The 26,553-nt window shown below is 41.4% G+C and overlaps 1 protein-coding gene across 2 annotated transcripts in view; it reads right to left on the bottom strand.

Annotated features, from left to right (window-relative positions):
* Positions 1-26,553, bottom strand: part of LOC134665420 (serine/threonine-protein kinase NLK) — a 195,407-nt gene that overhangs the window by 1,927 nt on the left and 166,927 nt on the right. Inside the window, exons 4-9 of one of the 2 annotated variants that reach the window (XR_010098371.1) lie at positions 22,974-23,080; positions 7,204-7,372; positions 4,628-4,754; positions 2,434-2,604; positions 1,962-2,181; positions 590-738 (exon numbers count right to left, since the gene is read on the bottom strand). Coding sequence is in view for 1 of the 2 variants with exons in the window: in XM_063522383.1 (XP_063378453.1) it covers positions 645-738; positions 1,962-2,181; positions 2,434-2,604; positions 4,628-4,754; positions 7,204-7,372; positions 22,974-23,080 (888 nt within the window). In the remaining variant the exon portion in view is untranslated. The remainder of the gene's footprint in view (positions 1-589; positions 739-1,961; positions 2,182-2,433; positions 2,605-4,627; positions 4,755-7,203; positions 7,373-22,973; positions 23,081-26,553) is intronic. The other variant, XM_063522383.1, reaches the window with a different exon arrangement.

Below are 26,553 nucleotides of genomic sequence, written 5' to 3'. Positions count from 1 at the left end.
ATCGACACAGGCGCTTCGTGTGCGACCACCGGCGGCGCCACTTCTGACACTGACGTGCACTAACTGCTAGTGCCAGTGCCACACTTATAGTTGTGATGACCATTTTTGCTTTCTCTGCTTTATTATCTTTGTTACTGCAGCTGACGCTTGGACAACACCGACGTGCTTCAAATAAAGACTAAATTGAAAAAAAAACTATAGTTCCTAAGTATACAATGGGTACTGCCATAATTTGAAGGATTTATAAAACAGAAAATGTACATATTTTTCCATTATTGAACTTCAATATGGCACGACCAATTGTAAGTAATATTTATCTGTAGATATAGATTGTGCAAAAAAAAACTCAAAGCAGTGTTGCCCGCGCGTCGCAAGGGGTCCTATCGGGCCCAAGTCAAAAGAGTCTCTTATTCAAGAGAACACACGATTAATGTGATGTTATTTAAAGGGGAGGAAATCTTAATCAGTGGTTCTCATGACGAAGAAGCGTCCGAAAATGTGTAATTCGTGTGCGAGGTTCCCTTTTGACCGGGCCGGGAGTCGTGGCACACGGGTGGTGTAGCGTGTATAGGTATCGCAAAGAAATCACCTAGTGTCGGTGGCGGTTGGTGGCGGTTGGCGGTTGGTTGGCGGCGGCGCCTTACCTTGCGAAGCTCTTGAACGCCGCGGACTGAGGGTTGATGCACAGCGGCACGCGGGACGTTTGCAGCTGCTCCGCTATGAACTTGTGGATTTCCTCTGCGGATTGATAAGCGGTGCGGTGAGATATTTTAAAATAAAAATATATTAGAGGCAACGCAGCGAAAGGGTTACTTAAATATAATAAAAATACTACACTGAGAGAAAAGTACAACAAAAATACACTTAGAATCACAAAAATAAACTTAATCCGGGGACAAGGAGAGTTAACTAATAGGAACAAATTGACTTTTGCAATTTCTATTAGTTTTTTACTTGCAATTTCTATTATCTGTTTGTTGAAATTATATTTGGGATTACTGAGCTGTTTGTATAAATAAATAAACTTTACAGAAATTGTGAAACGTCCATAATTATTACTAAAACTTCATTTTTTCGCCCAGTACAGAACTGTTTTTTAATTCCTGGTGATGATTTTTCTCTCAGTGTAGAGCACTAGAATGAAAAAGAAGACCACGGTATAAACATCACAATTATTTATAATGTTTCTGTTGCTGTTGTAGTACTGGTAGCTACTACCAAATAAATCTCTTGTATACTTATTTTGGTTGGATGGAAAACTAGAGAAGGTAAAGTGAACGAAAAGACAAAATATGCTACAATAGCATCAACATATTTAAGCTACTACTATCTTTCAGAATAAGACACATTCAGATGTCGGGCGAATCTATGAACAATTCCCGCCGAGTTTCTTGTGCCGGTATCTTCTCGGGGTTGTGGTATAGGGTTAGAATCGGTGGTAATGCATTGTAAAATGCCTAAATTGAAGAATAAAGACTTTCTCTTATAGTTGGTTAGCACACTGCCGCCGCATTTCGTTGCAGCCTGCGCAATGACGAATTCGCGTGCGGCGACGACGCACCACCGCACCGATTCGCTCCGTATACCCGTTCGAAACTGCGATGCACGACGAACCGCGTTCGTGCACAAAACTCCGTACGGTACAGTCACCTGCAATAATATGTTACACAACGAAGGCCGCAAAAATATCTGACAGGATCTTATTTATAGAGCCGTAAGGGCGTGTCACATATTTTTGCGGCCTTCGAAGAGTAACATATTATTGCAGGTGACTGTACTACTAAATCAAGATTTTGCCATGCGCATTTTGCATACAAATCAAGATTCTACAGTTCAAAGATAAAAACCGCAGCGCCGGACGCCGCTCCGAAGTGCGGAGCGGGGTAATAACCGCCATAGATACGGGGTCTTCTTTTGTTTTGACGACAGGGCTCCTGAAGGTGTAGCCTCGACGCTCGTACCTTTGACCTGGTGCACGGAGGTGAGCTTGCGCTCCCAGGCGTCGTGGAAGGGCTGCGGCGCCGCGGGCTCCAGGTCGGGCGAGTAGTGGCGCGCGGCGGGCGGCGCGCTGTAGCAGCACAGGCACATGCACGAGTGGTAGCGCAGCCGCCCCTCCTCCAGGTACGGGTGCGCCAGCGCGTCCACCACCGAGATGCGCTTCGCCGGGTCGAATACTAGCATCTAGAATTACGAAACGAACGGATGTTAGAGTTAGAACAAGAGAAGTTTGCGGCGATTTTGCTAGCCCACGCAGTGCAAGTTTTATTTATACGTCATACTTTCATAGAAGATTGACGTTTAAAATAACTCCTTAAGCCAGTTGAGGGTAGATGAAAACATTACATGATCAAATAATGTAGGTTACTGTCAGGTCGTTCAGTGACTGATCCAGGCAATACCTAAAGATACAGAGTATAAGTGGTGGATGGTCACCTGAGCGAGCAGATGCACGGCCTCGTGCGTGGCCTGCACGGAGAGCGTGTAGAGCGCGGCGAGCGCGGGCGGGCGCGGCGCGCGGCGCAGCATGTGCGCGCGCGCGCCCGCGCACGCGTGCCGCATGTCCTCCAGCGACGGCGTGCCCAGCAGCTCCGTTATCAACTCCAACTGGAAAATTACCATATTATGTTTTCAATTTCACTATTGCTACATGTGTGATACTGTAATTGGCTTTCCATCTCTTATTAATGTGGCATACTCTGTATAGATAGCTGTTGGATCTCCATAACATAAATAAATAAATAAAAATAAATTGCATTTTATGACACGAAAAATTCAGCTATTATAGTATTTTATGCAACCGTTGTTTAAGAGGGGTCAAAAAAGGCGAGTGGCGTGAGTAACAATTTGAGGCGAAGCCGAAAATTGTTAATAAAGACGCCACGAGTATTTTTGGACTCGGTTAAACAACGTTGCACACAATACTTTTTCTGCGACCAAGCACTTTGAAATAAAATTGAAAATTTAACAAATCTTTTTAATTCAAGAAGTAGCAAAAATGGAGGGTACGGGCGGGAAAAGAATGAATGAATGAATGAAATTAAAAAAAAAAACATGTCTATGGTTCACTTATTTGTCAGAGGTGACTTTTAAAATAAGGTTGGCAACACTGTATTACATTCAATATTTTTTAAGTGTGACCACTTACACGAAGTATCGTAAAATCGCCAAAAAGATACTGCGTGTATGCACAAATTCTTTTTTGGGGAATATACTAAAGACTTGTCTTAACAACTATAAGGTAGGGTTTTAAAGGTGTGTGCACCACCCTTTAAATGACAAATAAAAGTACGGGAGTACATTACCTGACCTGGATCGAGATTCGAGTTTTATCGGACATTACGATATCGGCGATTTTGTGACGTCGTGGTATGTTAGCGACGATTTCATTTGTCAGATGTTCAACTACTGGAAGTGTAGACATTAATAATAAAGTGATGTGGGGACTGATGTCTTTATAAAAACGTTAACGCCAGGTTTATTCCTTACAATACATTAGTGACCTCGGCTATTTTACGAATAAGTACGAACAAATTTAGAGATTAACAAAAAAGTCCTAAAGTCCCTCATGATTCCTATGAGAATGAATCGAAAGAGACCTGATAAGATGTCTGGTTTATAAAGAACCCACGAATGCCAACATCGAAACCAGTACTAATTATTCCAAATATTAATTTATTTCAAATTAACGCCGTTCTTAACATAAGTTTTATTTACATCGCCACCAAATATGTCATACAATTTTATATTCAAAGCTAGACTTATAATTTCGTTCTACATTCTAAATTAGAAGTGAAATGTGCAAAATGAAGATAGACATCTAGCGGCTGTCCGCAGCCTATATTTAACTAGTCACACGATGTCTTACTACTTTAGAACACTAGTTGCACTACCCTACATATGTCAATCTTTAGAACTTCGCCACGCCAGCTTTTTATTTGTTGTTAAATTTTAATTATAGAAAGACGTGCACACGGCCAGTGCTTTCAAGGAATTTACAGTCGTTATTACCTTTAACATAAGCCTATCTATATTACCTACTCCATGTAAATTATTTGACACCAACTATGCGTTGATAGCTTTTGCAAAATATGCATATTAAAAAAAGGGCGTGTTTCTCATTTGGCTTGAATGGTAACTTTAATACTTGCATATAAGCGCATTTAGAGCAGTAAAATAAAGAATGCCCGAGATATTTATCGTAGGTACAGGTCAAAGGCACACAAATCCAGTTTTCTACATGCGCTGGTCATGATCTGACTTATGATGACACATTTAATCACCTACCCCATATTGACCTTATATCTCGGATCGTTTAGAAACACTCGTGTAATAAGTCATCCTTAGACCTCGGGGTGCTTCTTATGAAAACGGTTAAAACCAGTCAAATCCAGGCTGTTCCCTCCGCAGTGAGGAGAACGAAGCAAGGAGGAGGAACGTGTGTTCACTTTGTTTCATTAGTTTGTCACTTCGTTTGTCCCGCGTGTGCTTAGCCGGGTCCACAAAGAGGGAGCATACACGCGAGGCAATTTCCTTGCGTACAAAACGGCCAGTGTAGACGGCCGAGGCGGCGCGCTCTGTGTTGACCTGGCTTTTCAGCATGGAATCTACTCGCTGATCACAGACTTACCTGTTGCACGGGACTCTGAGCCTGGAAGAGGATCCTCCTGCCGAGCAGCTCGCCGAATATGCAGCCGACCGACCACACGTCCACGGCCGCCGTGTAGTGGTTGGCGCCCATTAGGATCTCAGGTGCCCTGGAAATTGTCAGTGGGAAATTTTTATCGTGTGATTGGGTTTTATTGGACTACGAACAGTGAAGTCAGTTGCCCATCGACGTCTACTCGTATAGCAGACATTTTGCTGGAATGACACTAATGAGGGTTTCCGCGATCGAGATTTTCACTAGAGTGCAACACCGTGACAAGAGGTCTTTTTGACAGCTGCTGTCAAAATCCACCAATAAAATAAAACATGGTTAAACATGATTGGTGGATTATTACAGCTAGACTTCTCGCCACGATGCTGTCATCTAGTGAAAAACTCGATCGCGGAAATCTTCATTAATTTCACATTTCTCACTCCATTGCTGGGAGCTTAGGAGCAGAGAGCGAATCCAGAATTTGCCGTAATGCGAAGTGCTTAGGAATTATATTCTTATAAGGTATGTCATATTTTTGAGTCTTAAGGATAGACTATTGTTGAATCTGAGACAGATGCCAAAACGAAACGGGTCCATAACCTTTTAGAGCCACGTACCTAATGGAGGTAGGGCGAAACAATACTCTCCTTACGTAAATGTACGAGGTAGGCCCCTATATAAACTAGAAAAAGGGTTGGGCAAAGAACATTGCTAGTAAATTGGAACTTTACAAATGTTTTGTGCGAATATTGAGGAGCAGAATCTTGGAGAGACTCGGAAATAAATATATCCCTTTATGCCCAAAGTTACTTTCTATGAAGGATACTCGAACATGCATGTTTTGTTAGCGGCGGCACTGCAGTTTTTCTAGTTTTATGATTTTTACATGACTCGGTTAACACCAATTGAAAGGGCTTTCAAAGCCAGCAAAATGCAGCATTGAAATGGGTTTTTAAACACTTTTTTATTCAGCTTTGTATTCACAGGCCGCGACGGACGCACCGCGGCCTACTTTCAGAAACGCGGCCAACGAAGCAAAGGTCATACACTGAGCGCGGTTCACGCTTGGCGGGATTCGTCACGTTGGCTCCGAACGGGGGCGTCGAAAACAAGTCAATATCCTCACGCACGGAAACTAATGTTGTGACCTTGTGCAAGGGTACGCGCGGGTTTTTGATATATATCTTACTAGCGATCCGCCCCGGCTTCGCACGGGTAAACTTTAACAAATTATACACCTAAACTTTCCTCAAGAATCCCTCTTGATAGGTGAAAACCGCATGAAAATCCGTTCAGTAGTTTTTAAGTTTATCGCGAACACACATACACACAAACAGACAGATGAGGCGGGGGACTTTGTTTTATAAGATGTACGAGTAGTGATGCGGATTATTCCACGTGTGGCTAATAATAATTACTATCTCTGACACTTGTAGTAGTATTGCACGTGTTATTATTACTAGCGTGTAGCTTTGTTCTTAGTGGTAGCTTTAGTTTATAATTTATTCACACACACATTCCTTTGTAAAACAAGTGGCTGGGAGCTTTGCATTACACTATCCTAAAAGAATACACTTGTAGAAATGACAGCATCTAGTAGTTATTATGCGCACGAGCGGCATACAAACTTTATTACATATATTACAAGAATCCAAACATGATTTGAATATATGACTTTGTCTCAGATCGTTTTCTCATAGAGGTGCTCTATGATATTGGTCAAGCGAGATGCTAGTATCGTTGTATCGATGCTTCGATAACAAGATTTAAAAAAAATGGTTTCGTTTGGCTGATTTATTCTTTAGAGTAACATTATTTAAAACTGACGAATATTTACGTTACACAGAAGCAGCGCCTCGCACTGACTCAAGTTTCCTTACATCGTATCGATCAGGAATTGTTTGCAGGAAAACCTTTTTAGGACAAGTTTATATTACTTTTTAAGTCCAATATCAAATTCAAGTTAGGCACCTAAACAAATAACCTTTTGGTTATGCAAGTGGAAAAGTTTTATCGAACTACAGTAGTGGTGAACAATATTACTGCAAGGAGGAGACTACCTATTTAGCGTTTACCGTTTATTAGTGTCACAGTTTTTATGAAGCCTAAAACTGAGATTTATGTCAACCTCGTCGCAATTAAGTTTCAAAGGACAGTTTAAGGTACTCGAAATAGGTATAGAGTAGACATATTCTGAGATTTGATTAAGATTTGAAGTGGGAAATACAATGTGTACTTACAGTCAGCTATACCCATGTAGCGACATAAAAGCCTAAGGGTGGTATTCCACCTATCCAATTTCTTTGACCAATGTGTATTGCGTCTCACCAATGTCCAATGTGTTTGCTATGAGAAAGTGAGATGCACTGACATTGGACAAAGAAATTGGACAGGTGGAATACCTCCTTTACTTACGAGTAATAATACTGCTTACTGTACTGTTGTAATAATTTAGGCAAGGAATAGCTTGAAATATCGCAAATCCTGACAATAGAATAGGTTAAAAATCTATAAGAGTGATATTGATTTCGTGTATAGATTCATTTTACAGTATGGTCACTGACCTGTAGTACTGCGTGACCACCTCCTGCGTCATGTTCTTGCTGGCGTCCGGCTCCTCGACCCTGGCGAGGCCGAAGTCGCATATCTTCAGCACGCAGTTGCTGTTCACCAGGAGGTTGCCGGGCTTGATGTCGCGGTGCAGGATCCGAGCCGAGTGTAGATACTTTAGACCTGGTAACAGAATTTACAGTTGATTTTCGTCCAAACGAATATTTTGATTAGTAAATAATACAAGTTAGAGAGGAATATAACCTTATATTGTTCTGTAAAGATTAATAATAAAAAATTGATTGTGGCCAAGTAGGCCACTAGAGGTTTTCTTGGTCACTTTGCAGATTGTTTTACTTGGTTTTGTGATATGGATATGACATTACGGATTTATTAACATTTCCGGTTTTTATTTTCAGGTTTACGCAGATTGTAAGTGATTCTATCATAATTCAATATTAGAATAATTAGAATATAGTAAAATATTCCAGGTCCTTCTGAATCATTTCATAAGGATATTAATGCTACATTAATTCTAAATAATGTAAATATTACGAACTGTCGGAGCTGACCATAGAATCCCGTCGGATTTATAAAAACACAGATATGACCATGGCCAGTAGGATAAGAGGAGACGTATGCTATAAGATGGGGCTATAATGTTGCAGTAATAACACCGAGTCCGGGGTGTAATAACTATACTGACGCAATGCCGACGACGCTTGAAAGCCACACTTAATCACTATTACTACCGTAAAAGTAACTTTACCACCGCACAATAATGTATTAGAGTAGACTCGATAAAAATGTCAATCTTTAGAATCCGTAATTAAATTTTATTGATCTAAACTTTTAAAGCTATAGAATGCCCGATATGAGTCGATGCATCACAAATTCATTAACTACACGTAGGGTAGGGTGGTCTAAGACTGCGCACTTAAGGTTTGAGACGTGATAAAATAAAAACAAACGGTATAAATGAAATCAACTTTTGTTATTTTCTTCCCGAATAACAAGACAACATAATTTTAAACACTATTTGTAGATGAGATCAACCAATCTTGATATATTAGAGCATAATTGAAAAATGAGAAATGCGCATTCTTACACTACCTGTGTTGTAAGAATGCGCAGCAAGATGTGTAAGACTGCGCGGGTAGGGTAAGAATGCGCGATACCCAAAAAGGCTATAATTATTTACATAAGTCACAAGCAAAAGCGGCAGCACCCGTGTACGTTGTGCATTGTTTATGCCACCATTCATTACAAGCGATGCACGCGATCCTGTCTTCAGTAATAGGATCTTTATAGATCTCGCCACATCATGGGCCTGCCTAAGAGGGTCAACATGATTTACAGCAACATATCTTGGCTTGTAGATTGCGCTTGATGTGTATCTTTGCTTTCAGCAAAATTAGCCTCATTATATCGTTCTATAATATAGATTACAGAATTAGCCAAGAAATCGGATTCAGTGAATACCTCAGGATTATAAGGCGATATTCCTGTAGTTTTAAAACTTTCAGCATCACCTGCGGGGTTTGCAGCTTTGAGACAAGCTGTTGTGAAGGTTTTACACATTTGGTATACAGTTATAGTTCTTCCTGGGTTATTTCTGAGCCCTTTTTCATATTCATGTGGAAATGGATGTGCAAGACTGCGCGCGCATTTTTACACGGTAGGACCATGCGCATTCTTACACATTCCTTCATTTTCACTAAAGCATACTGGTAACGCCACCGATGTAAAATGACGTGAACTAGCGACTCCCATTCAAACGCGCAATCGCATACGCGATGCATATTCAAGATCTCATCTTTTAATTTACTTAAGACAATTAGTGACAATACATTTAAATTGAAGAAAAATAAGATCAACATGTGATAAAAATTTCAAACTCAGCTAGAGTGTCGTATTTTCACAGTAAACTAAATTAATTCCTGGGGCAATAACAGGTGCCATTACAGTTTAAAACAACACTGAAGTTAGCCACGAACTTCACTTTGAATCTAAGTTATGACGTATGCGCATTCTTATCGACCGCGCAGTCTTAGACCACCCTAATTCTAATTAGCAACAATATAGTAAAGCGATAAAACTAAAAGCTGCGTTATATTTGAGATACGAGTGGAATGTGCGTGTCTTACGTATGTTATGATAATACGCGCCGCACTAAATTGCGGGCATCATTGAAAATTGATACGTCGCTAATGGACCAATCAATTTAATGTACCTACATTGTACAAGCGCTATCAGCAGCCAAGGTGATTGTAAGCAAATCTTCTGCTAACCACTTTTGGGCAGCGCGCAGCTAGATATGAGGAGAATTCTATTTTGTCGGGCGGCTTGCCGCTAATCCGGCGATAACTACTTCTGTTTGGTCGATACTAGACAGCTAGACGTCGCCAAGACGCGGAAGGAAAACGTATTTGTTATAATAAAGCGATTTTCCTTTTTCATCGCGATAAAGCCATGTGGATTTACCTAACACGCTTTATTGACTCATTAGGTACCGCAATATCAAGTTTTAATATAGCTACCAACGCCTCACACATCCCGTTAAGTCTTTTGATATGAGAGATACCATATTTCGTTTGATGTGTTGATGATATGTTCCGGTCGTAAATCAAAACTGTTTACCAATGCCTTAGGAAGATACGCTGGTGGATTAGGTCATTAGAAGCGTAGGGTATCACAATCCAGGTTAACTAGCTAACGAGGCCTGGCCATTCTTCGAACAAGAACAATAAATAACGTTAACGAGTCGCGTTGCGCTCCAAATGTAGATCGCTTTTGTAAGAGACTTAATAAATGCGTAGGCAAGCAAGTATAGCTCATTAGACATGACGTGTCTCTCGCCCCAGCCCTTTGCTTTAACGAAGCCTGAATAATGGAGCCGGAGAACCGGGGTACGCCAGGGGACTGAGGCAAACTGAAAAGAAGGTACGTGAATGTTTTTGCATTCTAGTCGACGTGGCAGCACTACACGTTCCATAGAAATGTTGCTGGAAGATTAAATCTGTGACGCCGGAATAACGAAAATCAGAACAGGCCTTGGAACGATTTGAGGTTAATCTGTGTGCTTTTGTTGTGTTACCGACACGACAGCTTAAGATTTCCAATTATAAATACATATATTCATCAAAACAGCAATTTTATTTATGGGTGGTTTTCATACTGATTGTCCATTAACTCGTTGACTGTACATTATCAGCAATATTCCATAAACATCAACGCATCCGGATGACGATGATAAATGACAGATCAAGATCAAAGATCCGACTCTAGTTTCCGTTCTTAGCAGGATCGGGACCATCACATTCGCCATACGGCATTATGATCAGAATGGAATCAGTGCCTTCGTAAATACAAGAACTGTAACACAAAGTAAACTACGGCACCGGTCTCGGCCCGGTGATGCGCCATAACAAATTAACGCCAACTCGTCGCGTACAGTTTAATTTCCCAGTGGGCCGCAGTTTTCGCCAGCTTACTCGACTTTCAAATAGAAACGACTGTCAAATGTGGTAAATGAACTAAGCTGGATTTTAGAAAGCCGTGCATGACAACAACGACCACGTTGTTGTAATTATTATAATTAAAAGCATATGTGTCAGCGTTAGCTACGTACTTCTTGTCCAATAACTGTAAAAGGAAACTGTCTCATACGACGCGAGGTAGTTCTAATTACTTAGCTTTATTTTTAACGAGCATTTTGCTAAAACCATTTTACATTCATAGCGAATGGTAAATTAAAAGGTTGATAAACCTTTGTGATTGTTATAAAGCAATTTAATGTAAGAAAGTGGACTGTTCTTCAATGTACTTTCTGTAACCATAAAATGATCACTCTCACACGGTTGTGGCTATAAGCATTATTTCAGCTGGGTCTTCCACACCCCAAACTTAAATTCATGGGTTGCCATTACCATGACCGAGCGTCGAGCAAAGCAATTTGGGCTCTCGAGTTGAGTCTCTCAACATCCGTAATTAATGTTCATTTTCGCTTGCAACGGATACACCGAAGTTATGATCTAGATTAATAGTTTTCGATTTGTCTTCGGACGGTTTTCATTGTTTGGACTTACGAGTAGTATCGCCAGTAAATTCTGCGATTACTTTCAGAAATTCACCAGACACCAGAAAATAAATATTGGGGCGAAAGTACCGAGAGGGATGAGCATATTGCGCTGGACAAACTAAATCTGCGAAAGAAAAGTTATATTTGTTTAGTGTGGTTCGTAGTATGCCTATTTCTCTTAACATAGAGGTCATCCGGGTTACGGCCTCAGGCCTCAACTATTAGGTCTAGTACCCAGGGTCCACTTTCGAACTGTTCTTCTTTACTTCGCACGCTCTTCGGCATCCTCTTTTGTGAGACAACTGCCCGCCTAGCCAAGTTTACAATCGCTATCGCTTCGACAGCGAAAAGCATTATATCTCTTTATCACTCTTCCATATTAGTGCGACAGTGACAGTTGCGTTTCGATCGCTACGGAGTGTAAGCGATCGGCATCTTGGCTACGCTACGTGGCCTGGAGCGCTCCAGGGCTATCCTCGTGTCATATGCAACAACGATATTTATTTCAGACTGAGTATAGTTTTACGGTTGTTCTCAATGTGTGACGCTAGTTTGGGCACAGGATGCGCCCGGGCGGCAGGTCCATTACACCGCGGGTCGTCGGCCTGCGCGCGCGCCCGAGCGCGACGCTAGTCCTTGCTCCTGCCCAACGAGGACAATGCACCGGCACACGTTAATTGCACTCGAGAAACAGTTGACAGTCTAGCGTTCGCTATTTACCTGCTTGTTGGATTTATGGTTTTCGATGTCACTAACTTATATTCAAAGAGCAATGAAAATGATATTTGATTTAAAATTATGCAATATTACCAGCTTCAGAATCATATTTGAAAGAGCTTTTTGTCTTATCTAAAGTACAGAGTCACATGATTACAAGATGAGCTTCTTTATTGTAAGCTGTATCGAATTTGGATACCAATTTTTTTTGTTTGATTACCTAAAAATTAGGGGCCAGCGAACTTAGAATACTCACATCAACACCATAATATACAAAACAAGAAACATAAAGCGTCTGATCAAGAAAACACAGGATTTAATTATACGAGACAGATCTATAAATATGCCTTAAGAGAACTTCTAATACAGTCACGCACGGGCATTAATTCATGGGGTTTTTCTTTTTACAATCCATCGAATTGTCACTTATAATTATAAATGCTTTTCTCAGTAACCGAAATCCTTATCGAATTTTACTTAAACATAACGTCAGTGCACACAATGGCACGTTTCGGTTGAAACTTCAAACATCGTTTGTTGAACCAGGTGTTATGATACAGCGGAATGCATCTTTGGTGTCTTAGCCTGGAGTATCTGGTTTGAAAATTTTAATTATAGATACCTACACCTTATTTATTTTGATGTATTTACAAAATGGGACGTTACTTTCAGGTGCGTCATTCCAATGGTTCACCTAATAGCACGGGCAAGTCTAAACCAGAGTAGAACCAGTGTAGGTGCGCTATTAGGTAATTACGATTGCCGAGGTTGCATCACATCTGGCCCGCAGAATCAATGAGAATACACCCTGGTGTTGGAAACACACGGGTCACATTCCCGGTACAATGGAGAACAACACTAGCAACAGTTAATCGTTTCACACCGTGATGTTTGCTCACGCGCAGCGCGTGCAACGACGCCCAAGAGGATCGTGGAACTAGATACTTACAGGTTTCCTAATAGGAGTGAAAGACCAGACTAGAACAATACGAGGCCGCAGCTTGTGTAGGAACTGCATGCTGGCTGTATTGGTTTCAGCTTCAATATATATCTATATCGCATAAAATCAAGTTTGCAACACACTTTGGTAGTGTTTTTATTACGTTGTAGAACACATTGACATTGAAACCAAATATTGACATTCTTCAACCCGCAACGCGGCAAAAAACAAAAACTCTTTGTATTTCCGTTTCAGTTCAGACACTTAATTTTGAGGAAAAACAACAAAATTATTCGGCTAAGTGCTTCAATCACTTTGATTACATTTCCGACGTAATCTATCATTATGTAAATAAGAACCTCACGAAGCGATCCCAAGGGCTCCTGTACTTGTTAATTTCTTGGATAGCTTCCAGCAAATAGGGCGTTAGTCATTAGCGTGGTCTGAGGGCCTGCCGCGAACCACGTTCGACGTGTTGCCTCTGTCGCACTTCCTAATTCATACATAAGTGTAACAGGGAGGCAACACGTCGAACGTGGTTCGCGGTAGGCCCTGTGGTCGGGCGCTAGGTCGTTAATTGTGAAAGCTGCTCCATCTGCCACCGAGCAACCCGGCGCACACGCATGACCTATCCGTCACTTTACCAATCCGTATATTCCCGTTGGTTATCGGCAGCACGCGAGTCGAAGGTCAAGGTGAACCTGTGTAGCTGTGACTATGCGATCAGTTAAATACCTAAAGCAGTGTAACCAAAAGCTCACTTATGCTGATTTAGCTCGCCTCCACTAGGTAACGATTGTAAAAACACTCCAGGGTGCGTAGCTAACATAATGCCAATCGTTCACGCTCCGCAGCGAACGAAACGCAACTGTCACTATCGCAGTAATATGCAAGCGTGATAGAGAGAGATGACTACGCTACGCTACGGAGCGTTAACGTTTGGCATGTTGTCTAAGCATCCAGAACCATTATTCGCTACGTCTGTTCCAAGGTCACAGGTTTATCGGATCATCATTCAAACGCCTGCGCTCGGTAAACGATTGGAACACAGAGCCAGGTGCGATTCCTTCAAGTGTTAAAGTGTTCTACATTTTTGCATCAATCAGTAAAATATATTACTATGACTGGAAGTATCCTTCCACATGTTTAAAATCGTCGCTTTTGTAGGTTCCTATAAACAATGTCGTTCGTCGAATTTTTCCAGATATTCCAAGTTAAATTTAAAGTTCATTCAATACGTGAACAGCATAACGATAACAACAAAGTTACCGGGAACACCAATTATTTGCATATATGTACTTATATTTTATATCTCATATTGAAACAGGTACGTGGATGATTTTAGAGGGGGGGGGGGGGGGTCAAAAATAGATGACGTAATTTATGAATAGCCTATGGAATTACCGGGAAGGGATTAAGCCAGTGACATCGCTCGATGAGAAGGTTTAACGACATCACCGTGGCCGTCCGAGACGAATTACAGAATTATAGTCTAAGCCCGGCATGGAACACTCTAAAAAAAATTTGGTTGGCCCTATCAATATTTTGATAGTCGTAATCAAGCATCTTGATTCCATACGAGCCTAACAAGGACTTCGACATTTCAAATAAGGTAATTCTGATTGATCTTACTATTGCTATGTAACTGAGCCAACTAAGATCTTGTTCAATATATACATGAAAAAGAATTATGGTAACTAATTGACCCTAGTAAGATCAACTAAGCTTGATATTTATTGAATCAACCTACGTTACATAATTATGTCAACAAGTTAATAATAGATGCAAGGTATACAATTGTTAGGATTAATCAATACCTACTTTATTAGTTCAATCACAGATACACTTATTGTTTTAAGTAATCAGCTTTCATTGATTTATATAAGATCGTAATTGTTGTAATTAACTTAACGTCAACTAAGAAGAAACTGCTCTTAGTTGGTCTTCATTTTTTAGAGTGAAGGATTTCGGCAATGGATTCGAAGATCCTACGTCAAGGGATATTTATAGGTGTTAAATGTGAGCCTTTAGCTAGAAGATACGAATAGCCCCTATTTTAACGTGAAAAGTGGTATATTGGACATGTTTGTAGACGCACGCAGCCTTTTCTGCGGGGAGGCGACATGTCTCGAAGCAAATTCCATTAGTGGGAGGGATAGACGCCGCATCGGCGGCAGGACGCCACTTTCCACTTAGCGGTTTTTCCGTCGCCTGACGTCTACACCCTTGCCCTTCTCATCCGTCTGCTGTGTCAATTACGTCATTTATTTTTTTAACGATCCCATTTATCGACGTGCACGTGTCCTAGCACTTTACCGAAAGAAATCATCGTCTACTCATTAACATACCAGTTAGTCGAATGTCGATACAAGTTTTAAAGGCACCGGCGCGAAGGTAACATAAGGGATTGACATTAATCAGAGTAAATCCCTGGTAGCTTACATTACGGGCACGCTCAGTCGGAGGCGATTTCCTGAACGAAAAAAGCTCGCACATAAATTGTCGAGGCACCGCGAGACCACGGCTGCATTTCCATAATTCCTCTCGTTACGGCGACGCCGTGCTCGCGAGCTTGCGATGTAATCTGTACGCTTCCTCGCGCTCTAAGAATAATTGATTTAATTTTTAATGAACCAATACCGCGTTCATCAGGATTAATCAGAATTGAACACGGGCGCTCGAGTCGCGTTATGAAATTTGAATAAAGTATTTGTCACTCGGGGTCCTTTTTGTTTGAGAATATGCATTCGCATGTCAAATGTGCGGTGACTCGGTTCGCGTCACGCTCGGCTGCACAGCATACATTATTAATTTGAAGCGGACGGACGGACGGACGGCAGGTGTCACGTTTTTGTAGCGAAATAATCCCTTACGCAATACTGGAATGAAGATCTGTTATGTCACCGATGTGCGCAGTCCGGTGGATCGCTCTAACATTTAAATTCCGTATCTACATGGCTTAAAAACATGGGAGTAATTATTCTTTCGAAATAAAAAATAGAAGAGATTTGCATTTCGTTTGTAGAGTTTTACTTGTGTAGCAATCACTCTGTGTAAAAGTTAAACAAAGTAACATTTCTTTGCGCCGAAATGGAACAAAGGCATTCATTTCACGTTTCATTTAAGGAATTTGGACAGAACTATCGCCCTGTGTTATGCCATCGGGCCCTGAAATGAAAAATTCTGTGGAAGACTCGCTGTCTACGTGACAAGTTAGAGCTGGGCCATCAAGGCGCTGCAACTATAAAGTTTTTAATTAAACGCGACAGGCAGCAGTGGAGGCTTAACGATCGCATATATCTACATTCCCTTAGCGCTTCAGTCACAGGAAATATCTTTGGACTGCACGAATAATTGCGCAAATTTATAATAGAGGGAGCGGACAGCCGGCAGATTCTTTTCATTCTGCAAATGGATTTTGCTTAGGGGATAATCATCCTTCAGTTTGAATGCGCTTAATGTTAGGGTGGAATTAGTTAATGTAAAGTCGTGTGGGTTATATAATAACAGCGTGGTAACGTAATGTACTAAGTTACGTCTTCTGGCATTGCGGGTTGTAGTCAGAAATTATGAGCAATGGCGAGTTATAATTGATTTACAGCTCTGGAGTGGCGGAGGTGGTCGCATCGGGCGCGTCACGTCGCCACCGCGGCGCCGGGTCGGGAGCCGAGGGCGGTACTCCCGTCATCTGTAATCGCCGGCGAGCATTCATCTCAAGCCAACCCATATTCCACGTGAGGGAAACGAATAAACTATACATAATCGTAGATCATAGCTATACTGGCTGGGTTGATATGAACGCTCGCCGGCGGTCAGGAAGAGAGAATAACAGGCCTAAACCTGAATTTATCGGCGGACACCGCACCGGAGTGAGCGCCGGGCAGTCCGCAATCAACCTTCGCCGTTGTTTACAGAGCCGCTGGGCGAACGGCCCAAGTTTTACGGTACAGGGCCCTCCTCCCCAATACCGGCTTTTTATTTTAATAAACGTAAAACCTCAGCGGGATTGGCATGTTTTTATTTTAAATCGAGTCATTAACTCAGTACGTGGCAATATAAGTACGGAGCTTACGCAAGGGGATTGCGCCGAGTCTAATGAGAAAAGTTTGCTGTACGTTTTAACCGTTCAAGAAGCCTGACTATAGTTTTGCATTAGTGAATGAACCTTTTAACTTAATCAGTCTACCCTCCTACCCCAAGAGAGGCGGACGCGTACGGCCGTTATCCGGTTTTTAAGATGACTAAGTGTAAATCGTGCAACGTTATAATTAACGAACTACTAGCCTTCGTTCAAAATAAGCAAAACATAATGGACGATGAGAGTATAGTGCTAATATGTAGTCGCGGGTTCAGTGTGACGGACATACGCGCTGCCAAAACTCTTCTTTATGAGGCAGTCCCCAACGTTCAACGGCTAACCGTTAGAAGAAACGAAGGAAAAGCCCAGCGAGATCTCGAAGACATTGTGAAATTTCTAAAATCGGTGGATCCAGATGATGTTCCAATCTTCGTGGCGCGAGAGCTTTCTAAACTTCCGCCAGTAAAATTCGACCATGTTGATGTAACTCGGTTGCTAAAGGATATTGTATCCCTGAAAGCTGATATTGCGAGCATCCAACACAACTACGCTACACTTGATCAACTAGAAACAACCCAAAGACAGGTGGACGAACTTAAGAGCAGTGTTCATGCACCCACCGTACCGGCCGTTCTACGGAATGCGAATCTACACAAACCTATGTTAGAAAACAGCGGGCCAATTGGAATCCAGGATTTCAGCTACCTTGATCAGAAAAATGACGCCCCGGTGTCTCCACCTGAGCAGGATCGTAGGAATACAGTGATGTCACAAACACAGGCCCCGGCATTAGTCCACATGAACGCCAAACGGTTAAATAACGATTCTGAGCCGATAACGGGTTTAACGCCGTGTCTCTCACAAAATGAACCGCGGAGCACAGATTCTCCTAAAAAATCGCGGGTTAACGCTGGAAATAAAACTATACAGCGGCACAAAAAGTCGTTGAAAGGTAGCGGGGAACCTGCAGTGAAAACAACGACTACCAGTCCCTCCAAGATATCGCCAGAAAATGCTAATGATTGCGCTGACAATATTGCTGAGGGTTTCAAAATGGTAATTAATCGAAAAACACGATCGCGCAACAAAAACATCGTTGGATCCGCGACTAATATCGTTAGCAATCTCATAAGAGCCGCTACACGGACAGCTAATATTTATGTCGCAAACCTAGACGACTCAATAACCACTAAGGAGCTAGCGGATTACTTAAAACAACTCGACGTGAAGGCGTTAAGAGTAGAGAAATTACCTCCTAATTATAAAGTTACCTACCAAGAGTTCAAGGTAATAGTCCCGTGGGACCAGCTAGACAGTATACTTAAACCTGATATCTGGCCTGCGGGTGTAATCATTGGTAGATACTACCATAACAATAACTCTCGAAAGAGTATCGATAAGAAGCAGTCGTGAGTAAACTAAAAGTAGCCTCGGTTAATTGTAGGTCTGTCCGGCGATCTACAAAATTCATTCATGACCTATGCACTGGTAATGATGTCGTACTTTTACAAGAAACTTGGTTACTAAGTACAGATATTCACTATCTAAATACTATTCACAATGACTACAATAGTGTGGGTACATCGGCGATTGATAGCTCAGCTGGTATACTACGCGGCAGACCTTACGGCGGGGTTGGGATACTATACAACAAAAAACTCAAAGTGGTATCCATAGACTGCAACTCGCCAAGGCTCTGCGCGGTGGAAATAAGCACTTCTGATTCAACTACGTTACTACTTATCACTGTTTATATGCCTACAGCGAGCGTGGACAATTTTCCGGAATACTGTGAATTACTAGGCCAAATACACTCCATAATCGAAGATAGCGGTACACCCGATTGCCTAGTGATAGGAGACTTTAACGCGGATCCGTCGCATCGTTTCGGACACGAATTGGAAATGTTTTGTACCGAATATAACCTAAAATACGCCGATAAACTACTATTACCGCGAGACACGTACTCATACGTCAGTGACGCGCATAACACGACGAGCTGGCTTGACCACTGCCTGGCGACTGAGAGCGCGTACAATGCGATAACTGCATTGTCCATAGACATAGCGGTCGACTGGACAGACCACCGACCTATGTTCGTCGAGCTGAGGTTGGTTTCATTAACTTCATGCACCAACGTTACCAACACTAGGCCACTCCATTGGAACTGGAAATCGTGTACGAAATCTCAAATTGAGGAATATATGCGTACAGTTAACAACTGTATTTCTCACTTAATGTCTCAGAATATTGACATGGAAATACCTGCTAACATCGAATACTGCTATAAAAGGCTAGTTTCAACAATGCAGAACGGAACTCGAGTGGATTTGCATAAAAGTAAGAACACCCGTAAGAAGAAAACACCAGTTCCCGGTTGGAACAAATTCGTTGCGGAAAAATATGCGGCGTCTAGGAGCGCATTACGTCTGTGGCACGAAGCCGGCTGTCCTGTTACTGGGGAAGCGGCCGAGCGACGTAAGCAATGTCGATCACAATTTAAATCTGCGCTGCGCAGTTGTCAAAATAATTACGAACAGATAAAAATGGACAACATAGCAAGTGACATGAAGCATAACAACTTCGGAAAGTTTTGGCAACAAGTAAATAAAATTTTAAAAACCACCTCTAGCTATCCCTCGCATGTGGATGGGCAAACGGATGACAGCAAAATAGCGGAAGCTTTCAGCAAACTATTCACGCAACCGGCACCCGCGGGAGCCCACCAGGGTCAAGAAACTCTTGAGGGCGGCCTTCCTATGTTAATTACGATTACGGCAACTGATATCGCCAAAGCGCTCAAACAAATGACGCGCGGTAAGTCTCCCGGCCTGGACGGTCTTACAGTGGATCACATCCGATACGGTGGCCATGCTATGTTGCATATGCTGGCCACACTATTTACAGCAATAATTGGGACTGGTTATTTACCACAAGACCTGACAGATACTGTTATAGTACCTATTTGTAAGGACAGAAGAAAAAATGTATCGAGTGCTAATAATTACCGCCCTATCGCTTTGGCAAACATAATAGCGAGACTGTTGGAGAGAGTGCTGCACCAGCTCGCTGCCCCATATCTGGACACTGCCGATAACCAGTTTGGATTTAAGAGTAGCGTATCAACAACCTCGGCCATCTACGCATTTAAGCAGATAGTAGGCTACTACAAATCTAGGAAAACCCCTGTCTACGCCTGCTTCCTTGACCTGAGTAAGGCATTTGACAGAGTTGACCACCAACTCCTCTGGAAGAAATTAGAAGAGCGAAATACGCCCCCACCAGTTATTAAGATACTGGAAAAGTGGTACTCCCAACAAAAGAACATGGTACGATGGAAGTCAACTCTGTCCGCCGCCACTGGGCTAAACTGCGGGGTGAGGCAGGGGGGCAGCATGTCACCAGCACTCTTCAGTGTCTTCATGGATGGGCTCTCACAGGCCCTGACTAAAACCGGGGTCGGCTGCTCCATCAACGGCATAATGGCCAACCACCTAGCGTATGCCGATGATATGGTCCTGCTTGCTCCATCAGTAGCCGCTATGCGAGACTTACTTGCGGAATGCGGAAAATACGCCAGCCAGCACAACATGAAGTATAATCCGGACAAGTCAGAGTTTATGGTCATGGAAGCGGCAAATATGCCGTTGAGCGTACCGCCACTGTTACTTGATGGAGTTCAACTGCGGAGAGTCTACGAGGTTAAATACCTAGGCCACATCCTGCTGTCTAGTTTGAAAGACCACAGGGACATTGAAAGGCAAAGACGAGCTATTGCAGTACGAGCGAACATGCTAGCCAGAAGATTCGCCAAATGCAGCGACGACGTGAAACGGCAGCTGTTCCTAAGTTTTTGTACTTGTGTCTACACAGTGGAGTTGTGGTCAGATTACACCTGTGCAGCAGTGGGAGACATGCGCGTACAGTATAATAACGCATGGCGGGCGTTGTTCCGGCTGCCACGCTGGTGCAGCGCGAGCGCCATGTTCGCGAAGGGGCGCGCGCCGGGCTGGGGCGCGCTGCTGAGAGCGAAGAGCGCCGCCGCCAGAAAGGCGATAAATGCATCCGCCAATACGCTGCTGGCCGCAGTGAGGGAGTGGGACGGTAGCCCGCTTCATGAGCGCTGGAGGACCTACCACAAACCGGTCACCATAGGGTCGGGGCGATACGCCCCTTGGGCTAGTTAATATTAAGTTTTAATTTGTATTTAGGTATTATTTATAGACGTGTATATTTTAATTTTATTGTACAGTCGAATAGTTTAATTTTAATTTAATTTTATTGTAATTCTATGGAAGTTTTTTCTGGAATTAAACAATTTCATTTCATTTCATTTCATTTCATTTCATTTCATTTCATTTCATTTCATTTCATTTCATTTCATTTCATTTCATTTCATTTCATTTCATTCATTAATCTTTTGGGAGTCAGATAATGTAGTTTTGCTGTTTTCACTGAATTTCTCTTTAGGTACCTACGCGTGTTTCAATTAATCATATCGCGCACATGTGTATTGAATGGAATCCAAGTCATCCATTTAATGATGACATTAGTGTGAATCGGGAGTTTTTGTATAGACAATTACGATACCATTCGTACAGTCTTATGTTTATTTTCAACATTTTGATTTATTTGCCTGTGTTTACGAGAAAGGTATTACGAATGAATGTGGAGGGAAGTACGAGGAAAGGAAAACCGAGGAAAAGGTGGATGGACTGTGTGAGAGATGATATGAAACGAATGCAAGTGAATGATGAAATGACGGGCGACAGAGAGGTGTGGAAGAGAAAGACGTGCTGCGCCGACCCCAAGTGAATGGGACAAGGGCAAGAGAATGATGATGATTTATTTGCCTGTCTATAGTAGTGACTATACTAGTAAGTATACCTACGCTTTACAAAGCTGTCGTCTAAACAGGGATCAGCTAAGTTTTTATACTTTGATCGTTGAAATGAGTTATTTAGAAAAGCAAAAGGATTTGTCGTAATTTAAAAGATATCACAAACCTGCCAGTTTCTATGGAAAAAGTTACACGGTTCCTTGCATCTAATCAAAGAGATCCAGTCTTTGATTAGATGCAAGGAACTCAGTTTAATGTTTGATGAACAAATCTTTTTATTTTATATGAAATAATAAATCCATGCAACATATTTGTAAACTATTCAGTACTATACCTGCAATCTATGTAGGTATGATAGATTACTGTCAATTTTAATTTAATATGAATTCTAGATTATAAAGAATTAGAACATTTCATTTGAGATTGCGTATATTGATATCCTTAAGAAATAAGTTATTATATTTGTGTCGCTTAACTTAAATCTATTCGACCCTCTCAGCAAATATCTACCTTATTACCTTTTCATAATACCAAAATCCCATAATCTGACACATGGATTTACCCGAGTTTGAAGTTAAGCGACTCATTTCAAATAAATATAATATAATATGTATTTTCATTTCTTTTATTGATTTTATTTATTTTCCTTTTGTAAGAATTTGATATGTTTTCTGAAAGAGCTACGTATTTGTATAAAGTTATGTACTCACTGAGTATAATTGCATGAATTCTATAGTAATTTAAATTGTATTTTTCTTAATTACTCGTAATGCATGTTAATTATAAGATGTAATAATGTTTTGAAAAGATGTGTCCCGCCGAGTTTGTTGCCGGTCCCATATTGGGATACCCTCCTCCAATTGAGGGGGGATTTAAATCTTCTCGGGGCAGAGGTGTACGGTTGGAGCCGGTAAAGGTTTATTTGACGTTCATAAGCGCATTGTAATATGCCTACTTGAATAAACTATTTTTTATCTTTATCTTATCTTTAAAAATTAACATTACGCAAACATGACAATTGCAAAGCTAACTTTCGGTTTCCCAATTATTTGAGAGCCAAAGGGCTAGAACGTTGTTAGCGATGCAATCACCATAATGTTCGCAAGTCGAAATGCAAATAGGACCCACCTCTGAGTATTTGGTAGAGGAAGACTTTGATGTGGTCGGCGGAGAGGTGTTGCGGCGACACGATGATCTTGTGCAGGTCGCTCTGTAGCAGTTCCGTGATCACATATCTGTGTGCGCTGGTTAAGGTTTCATGTATCACGATGGGTTGAAGATAAACGTTTGTGTGCAATATTTGAATTGTAATTGTTTGCAGCAGTACTATGTATAAAGTTCGTTGTAACTAAAAATAACATAGATGAAGATCAAACCAATGGTGGTATTACCGAAACCGACATGCATGTATTAGGCATGGAGGTGTGCTTTAAGTCGGTAGTTGTCGGAGTAGAGGTTAAGGTTAAAACTTGGCTAGATAGATTTTATTTTACAAATATTGATATACTATTTATATTTACAGCTAGATGCTTATAAGCTGTTTCTGCTTTTATTTGTAAAAACATCTCAAAACTTCATCAAGATTGTGACATTATCAGATGAACAAAAGCAACAAAGAAGGCCAAGAAAGACGAGAGCTATTTTTACTGACTCGCACGAGTCACGGTCACCGCTTCCCGATATAGCCTAGGCACAATAATAAAGGTAAATAAAGATTTAAGCACGCCTCACCGTTAACGGTACTGGAAGACAATACCGTACTAAATCAAGTATTGAACGTTACGATCCGTGACAAACATAAAGCGCAATTTAAACACCCACGCGCGGTAGGGTGGGCCGCGCCTGGGCAACGGGAATTTGTCCTCCCTCCACCCTTTGCAGGACCGTAGGGCGCGAATGCCGGGACCGCGCCGTCTCGACAGTGTTATCTCGCTTATCTGTACGCCCCCCGTGCCCATTATCAAAATTACACCGGGGCTATTCGGTGCTGCGAGGCGCGACCGCAAAACAATTCCAACTGTCACATTGCCAAAATCAACACAAAAAAAAGCCAGAGGATCGTCCGAGTCAAGTACCGGAACCATTCGATACATGTTGAATTTAAATCTATCAATTAAGTAAGTGGCAGTGATACAGTAATTAAAGTGTGCATGAAAGCATCTCGGATACGAATCCGCCGGTGGTTCATTCATTACGGCTTTAAATAATGAATCGCGGCGGCGAGCGACTGGCAACAGAGGCACAGTTCTAGCTTGCATTATTGCTCAACTAGTTTTATATTCCACATCAAGATCGCTATATTTTCCTGAATAGAATTTGAAATAGCTATATTAGGACACTTGCTGCCGAGAAATCACATCGTTTTCTTACAAATTGCGAGACGAATCAAGTGTATTACGATTATGTGATGTTATATCCATCGGTAGATCTGAGCGATGAGGTACCAAAATCGATTTGTGGAAAATTGATATCTTGTTATATATATTTACTCCTACAAGGGAAAATGACCACACAATTGCCAGTATAGGTCGCGACGTGACAAGGCAGGAAATTGATGTAGATATCGTTACGAATAAAGAACAAGTGACTCAAATTGCTTTTCTGTTTCGCCCTATGGTTGACTGGTAGAGAATGCCTATACCGGCATTAAGTCCGCCTGTTGTACTTTTTGTATGTGCAATAAAGTTTAAAATAAATAAATAAATTGCAGTGTAACTTTCAAGTAACTCCGAGGTGATCGCATTGAGTAGTAGCGGCTCGAGTCGGCGAATAAGTTATCGAGTTAAAGGCAGAGGCAATAAGCACTTGCAGGATCAAACGTCGGTGGAAAGCACTCTGGAAGGAACCGCACATTACCAGCGCGAGAGTCCTCTCAATAACGGCCATAAAAGCGCAGAGCCAACGCATTAGCGCTGGGTGGAAACTAGCGCAGAACCGAATATAATTGACGCTCACTTATTCATAACTACAACAGCTGCGGACGTACTTAGGATAAGTAAAGCGAGTAACGAATGGCGATTCTTCTTAAAGATAATATAACGATGTCAGAAGAAATTGCAGCTTACAAATGGCGAGAAACGAGTAAATTATATAAGCTGTGAGCTACTGAAATATTACGGCGGGGTAAGGTTAAATAAATTACGGAAAATTGATACAATGCACGTACACCGAAAACTACATAGGTATTACGACTTTGTGTTTGTTTTACGAACAACAGGAAAAGTTGGGGAAATAGCTTTGAACAAAATAAGATACCTACATTAAAATATATTTGGATTTCTACACTTAAAGCAATATTAGCAATCAACTGTTATCTAGAAAACTATCAACTCTACCAGAATTTATAGTAACCTAACTTACAGATATTTGTACATGTAGCATTATTATTCAAACCCAAATAACTTATTCGTTCTGAAACTCAAAGTTCAAAGCCACTTAAATACCAATAGTTTGCCTACAGGAGGCGAAAACAAGTTTTCTGTACGAAGTTAACCCGGCTGTATGGACTATGGAAGTTTACGTAATACGTCCAAGTTCGCGCTGACCTCGACTCGTTGAATCAGCTTGTCACTTCATTACTTGTTACTTGTTATTGTGACGACGGCTGAACTTCGGTTCACGCTTTGCCGATGGCATAACTAACTAAGCCGCGTAATGTTACGAGATCGAGACGGAGTAATAGGTATGATTAGTTCATATAATGGCGTTCATCAAAATTGTCCGCAATAGAGTTTCCTGGAAGCCTAGGAAGATGCCCCAAAAATTGTGCTAAGAATTCGAAAATATTTTTGTGGATAAATTTAATCACACTCCGACAAGCAATTAACAAAATTACAGCTCACAAAATCCAGCTGGTAAGACGATGAAAGAGCTGATTACTAAGAAACTGGAGATAAAAGAACAATGAAGCGGACTTAGTTCATCAACATAAGAGAAAAAATGGCGAAATAATAAAAAAAGGAAAAAAATCGTAATGCGGGCTTGGTCACGTAGTGCGGTGCGGTCGCTTGCTTAATGTATCTCTACTGAACATTGTACAGTTGAAAAATAAGGGTATTGGTACTTCGCAGTACTTCGGTGAACCGCGTCTAGCACTAACCGAGCCATTCAACCGGCTGTAATGACATTTCATCAACCACCATTATCCGAGGAAGCGGTAATAAAAGGCCAGTGTGATCCCGTGAAAGCGTTTTGATCGCGACTAATAATGGTGCTGAAGTGAATACATAAAAAACCGATGCGATTATGAGATATGTTGACTACGATTGTTCTCATTCATTATTCGGTAGATTTCGCTCATGCTTCCAGAGTTGATGCATTATTGCGTAGCACGGCCGATTGCTAATTTGGTAATGCCAAAATGCATATCGATTATTAAACTGGAACCGACACTGATGGTGAATGCTTATCGTCACCAACAATAAAACAGCTTCCAGCTAAAATCCTGTCAAAAGATTTATTTCGTTTTCAACGCTCCAATGTAGGTAGTTATCAAATCTTAAAAATTATTCATAATGAATAACCAGGCGTTACTTTGCGGAAATCCATATTAATTAAAACCAAAATATTACTTTGCTAATCCGCGAAAATACCGACGAGTAAAAATAGCTTGGAACAAATACTGGAGCCTAAAGGAAATCCTGAAAAGTAATATGAATATGAAAATCAAGAAAAAAGTCATGGATATATGTATTTTACCTTCACTGAC

The sequence above is a fragment of the Cydia fagiglandana genome, chromosome 6 (assembly GCF_963556715.1).
Source record: "Cydia fagiglandana chromosome 6, ilCydFagi1.1, whole genome shotgun sequence".
NCBI classification, from domain to species: domain Eukaryota; kingdom Metazoa; phylum Arthropoda; class Insecta; order Lepidoptera; family Tortricidae; genus Cydia; species Cydia fagiglandana.
Note: the sequence above shows the minus strand (reverse complement) of the source record. Positions and strands in the feature narration are given on the sequence as shown.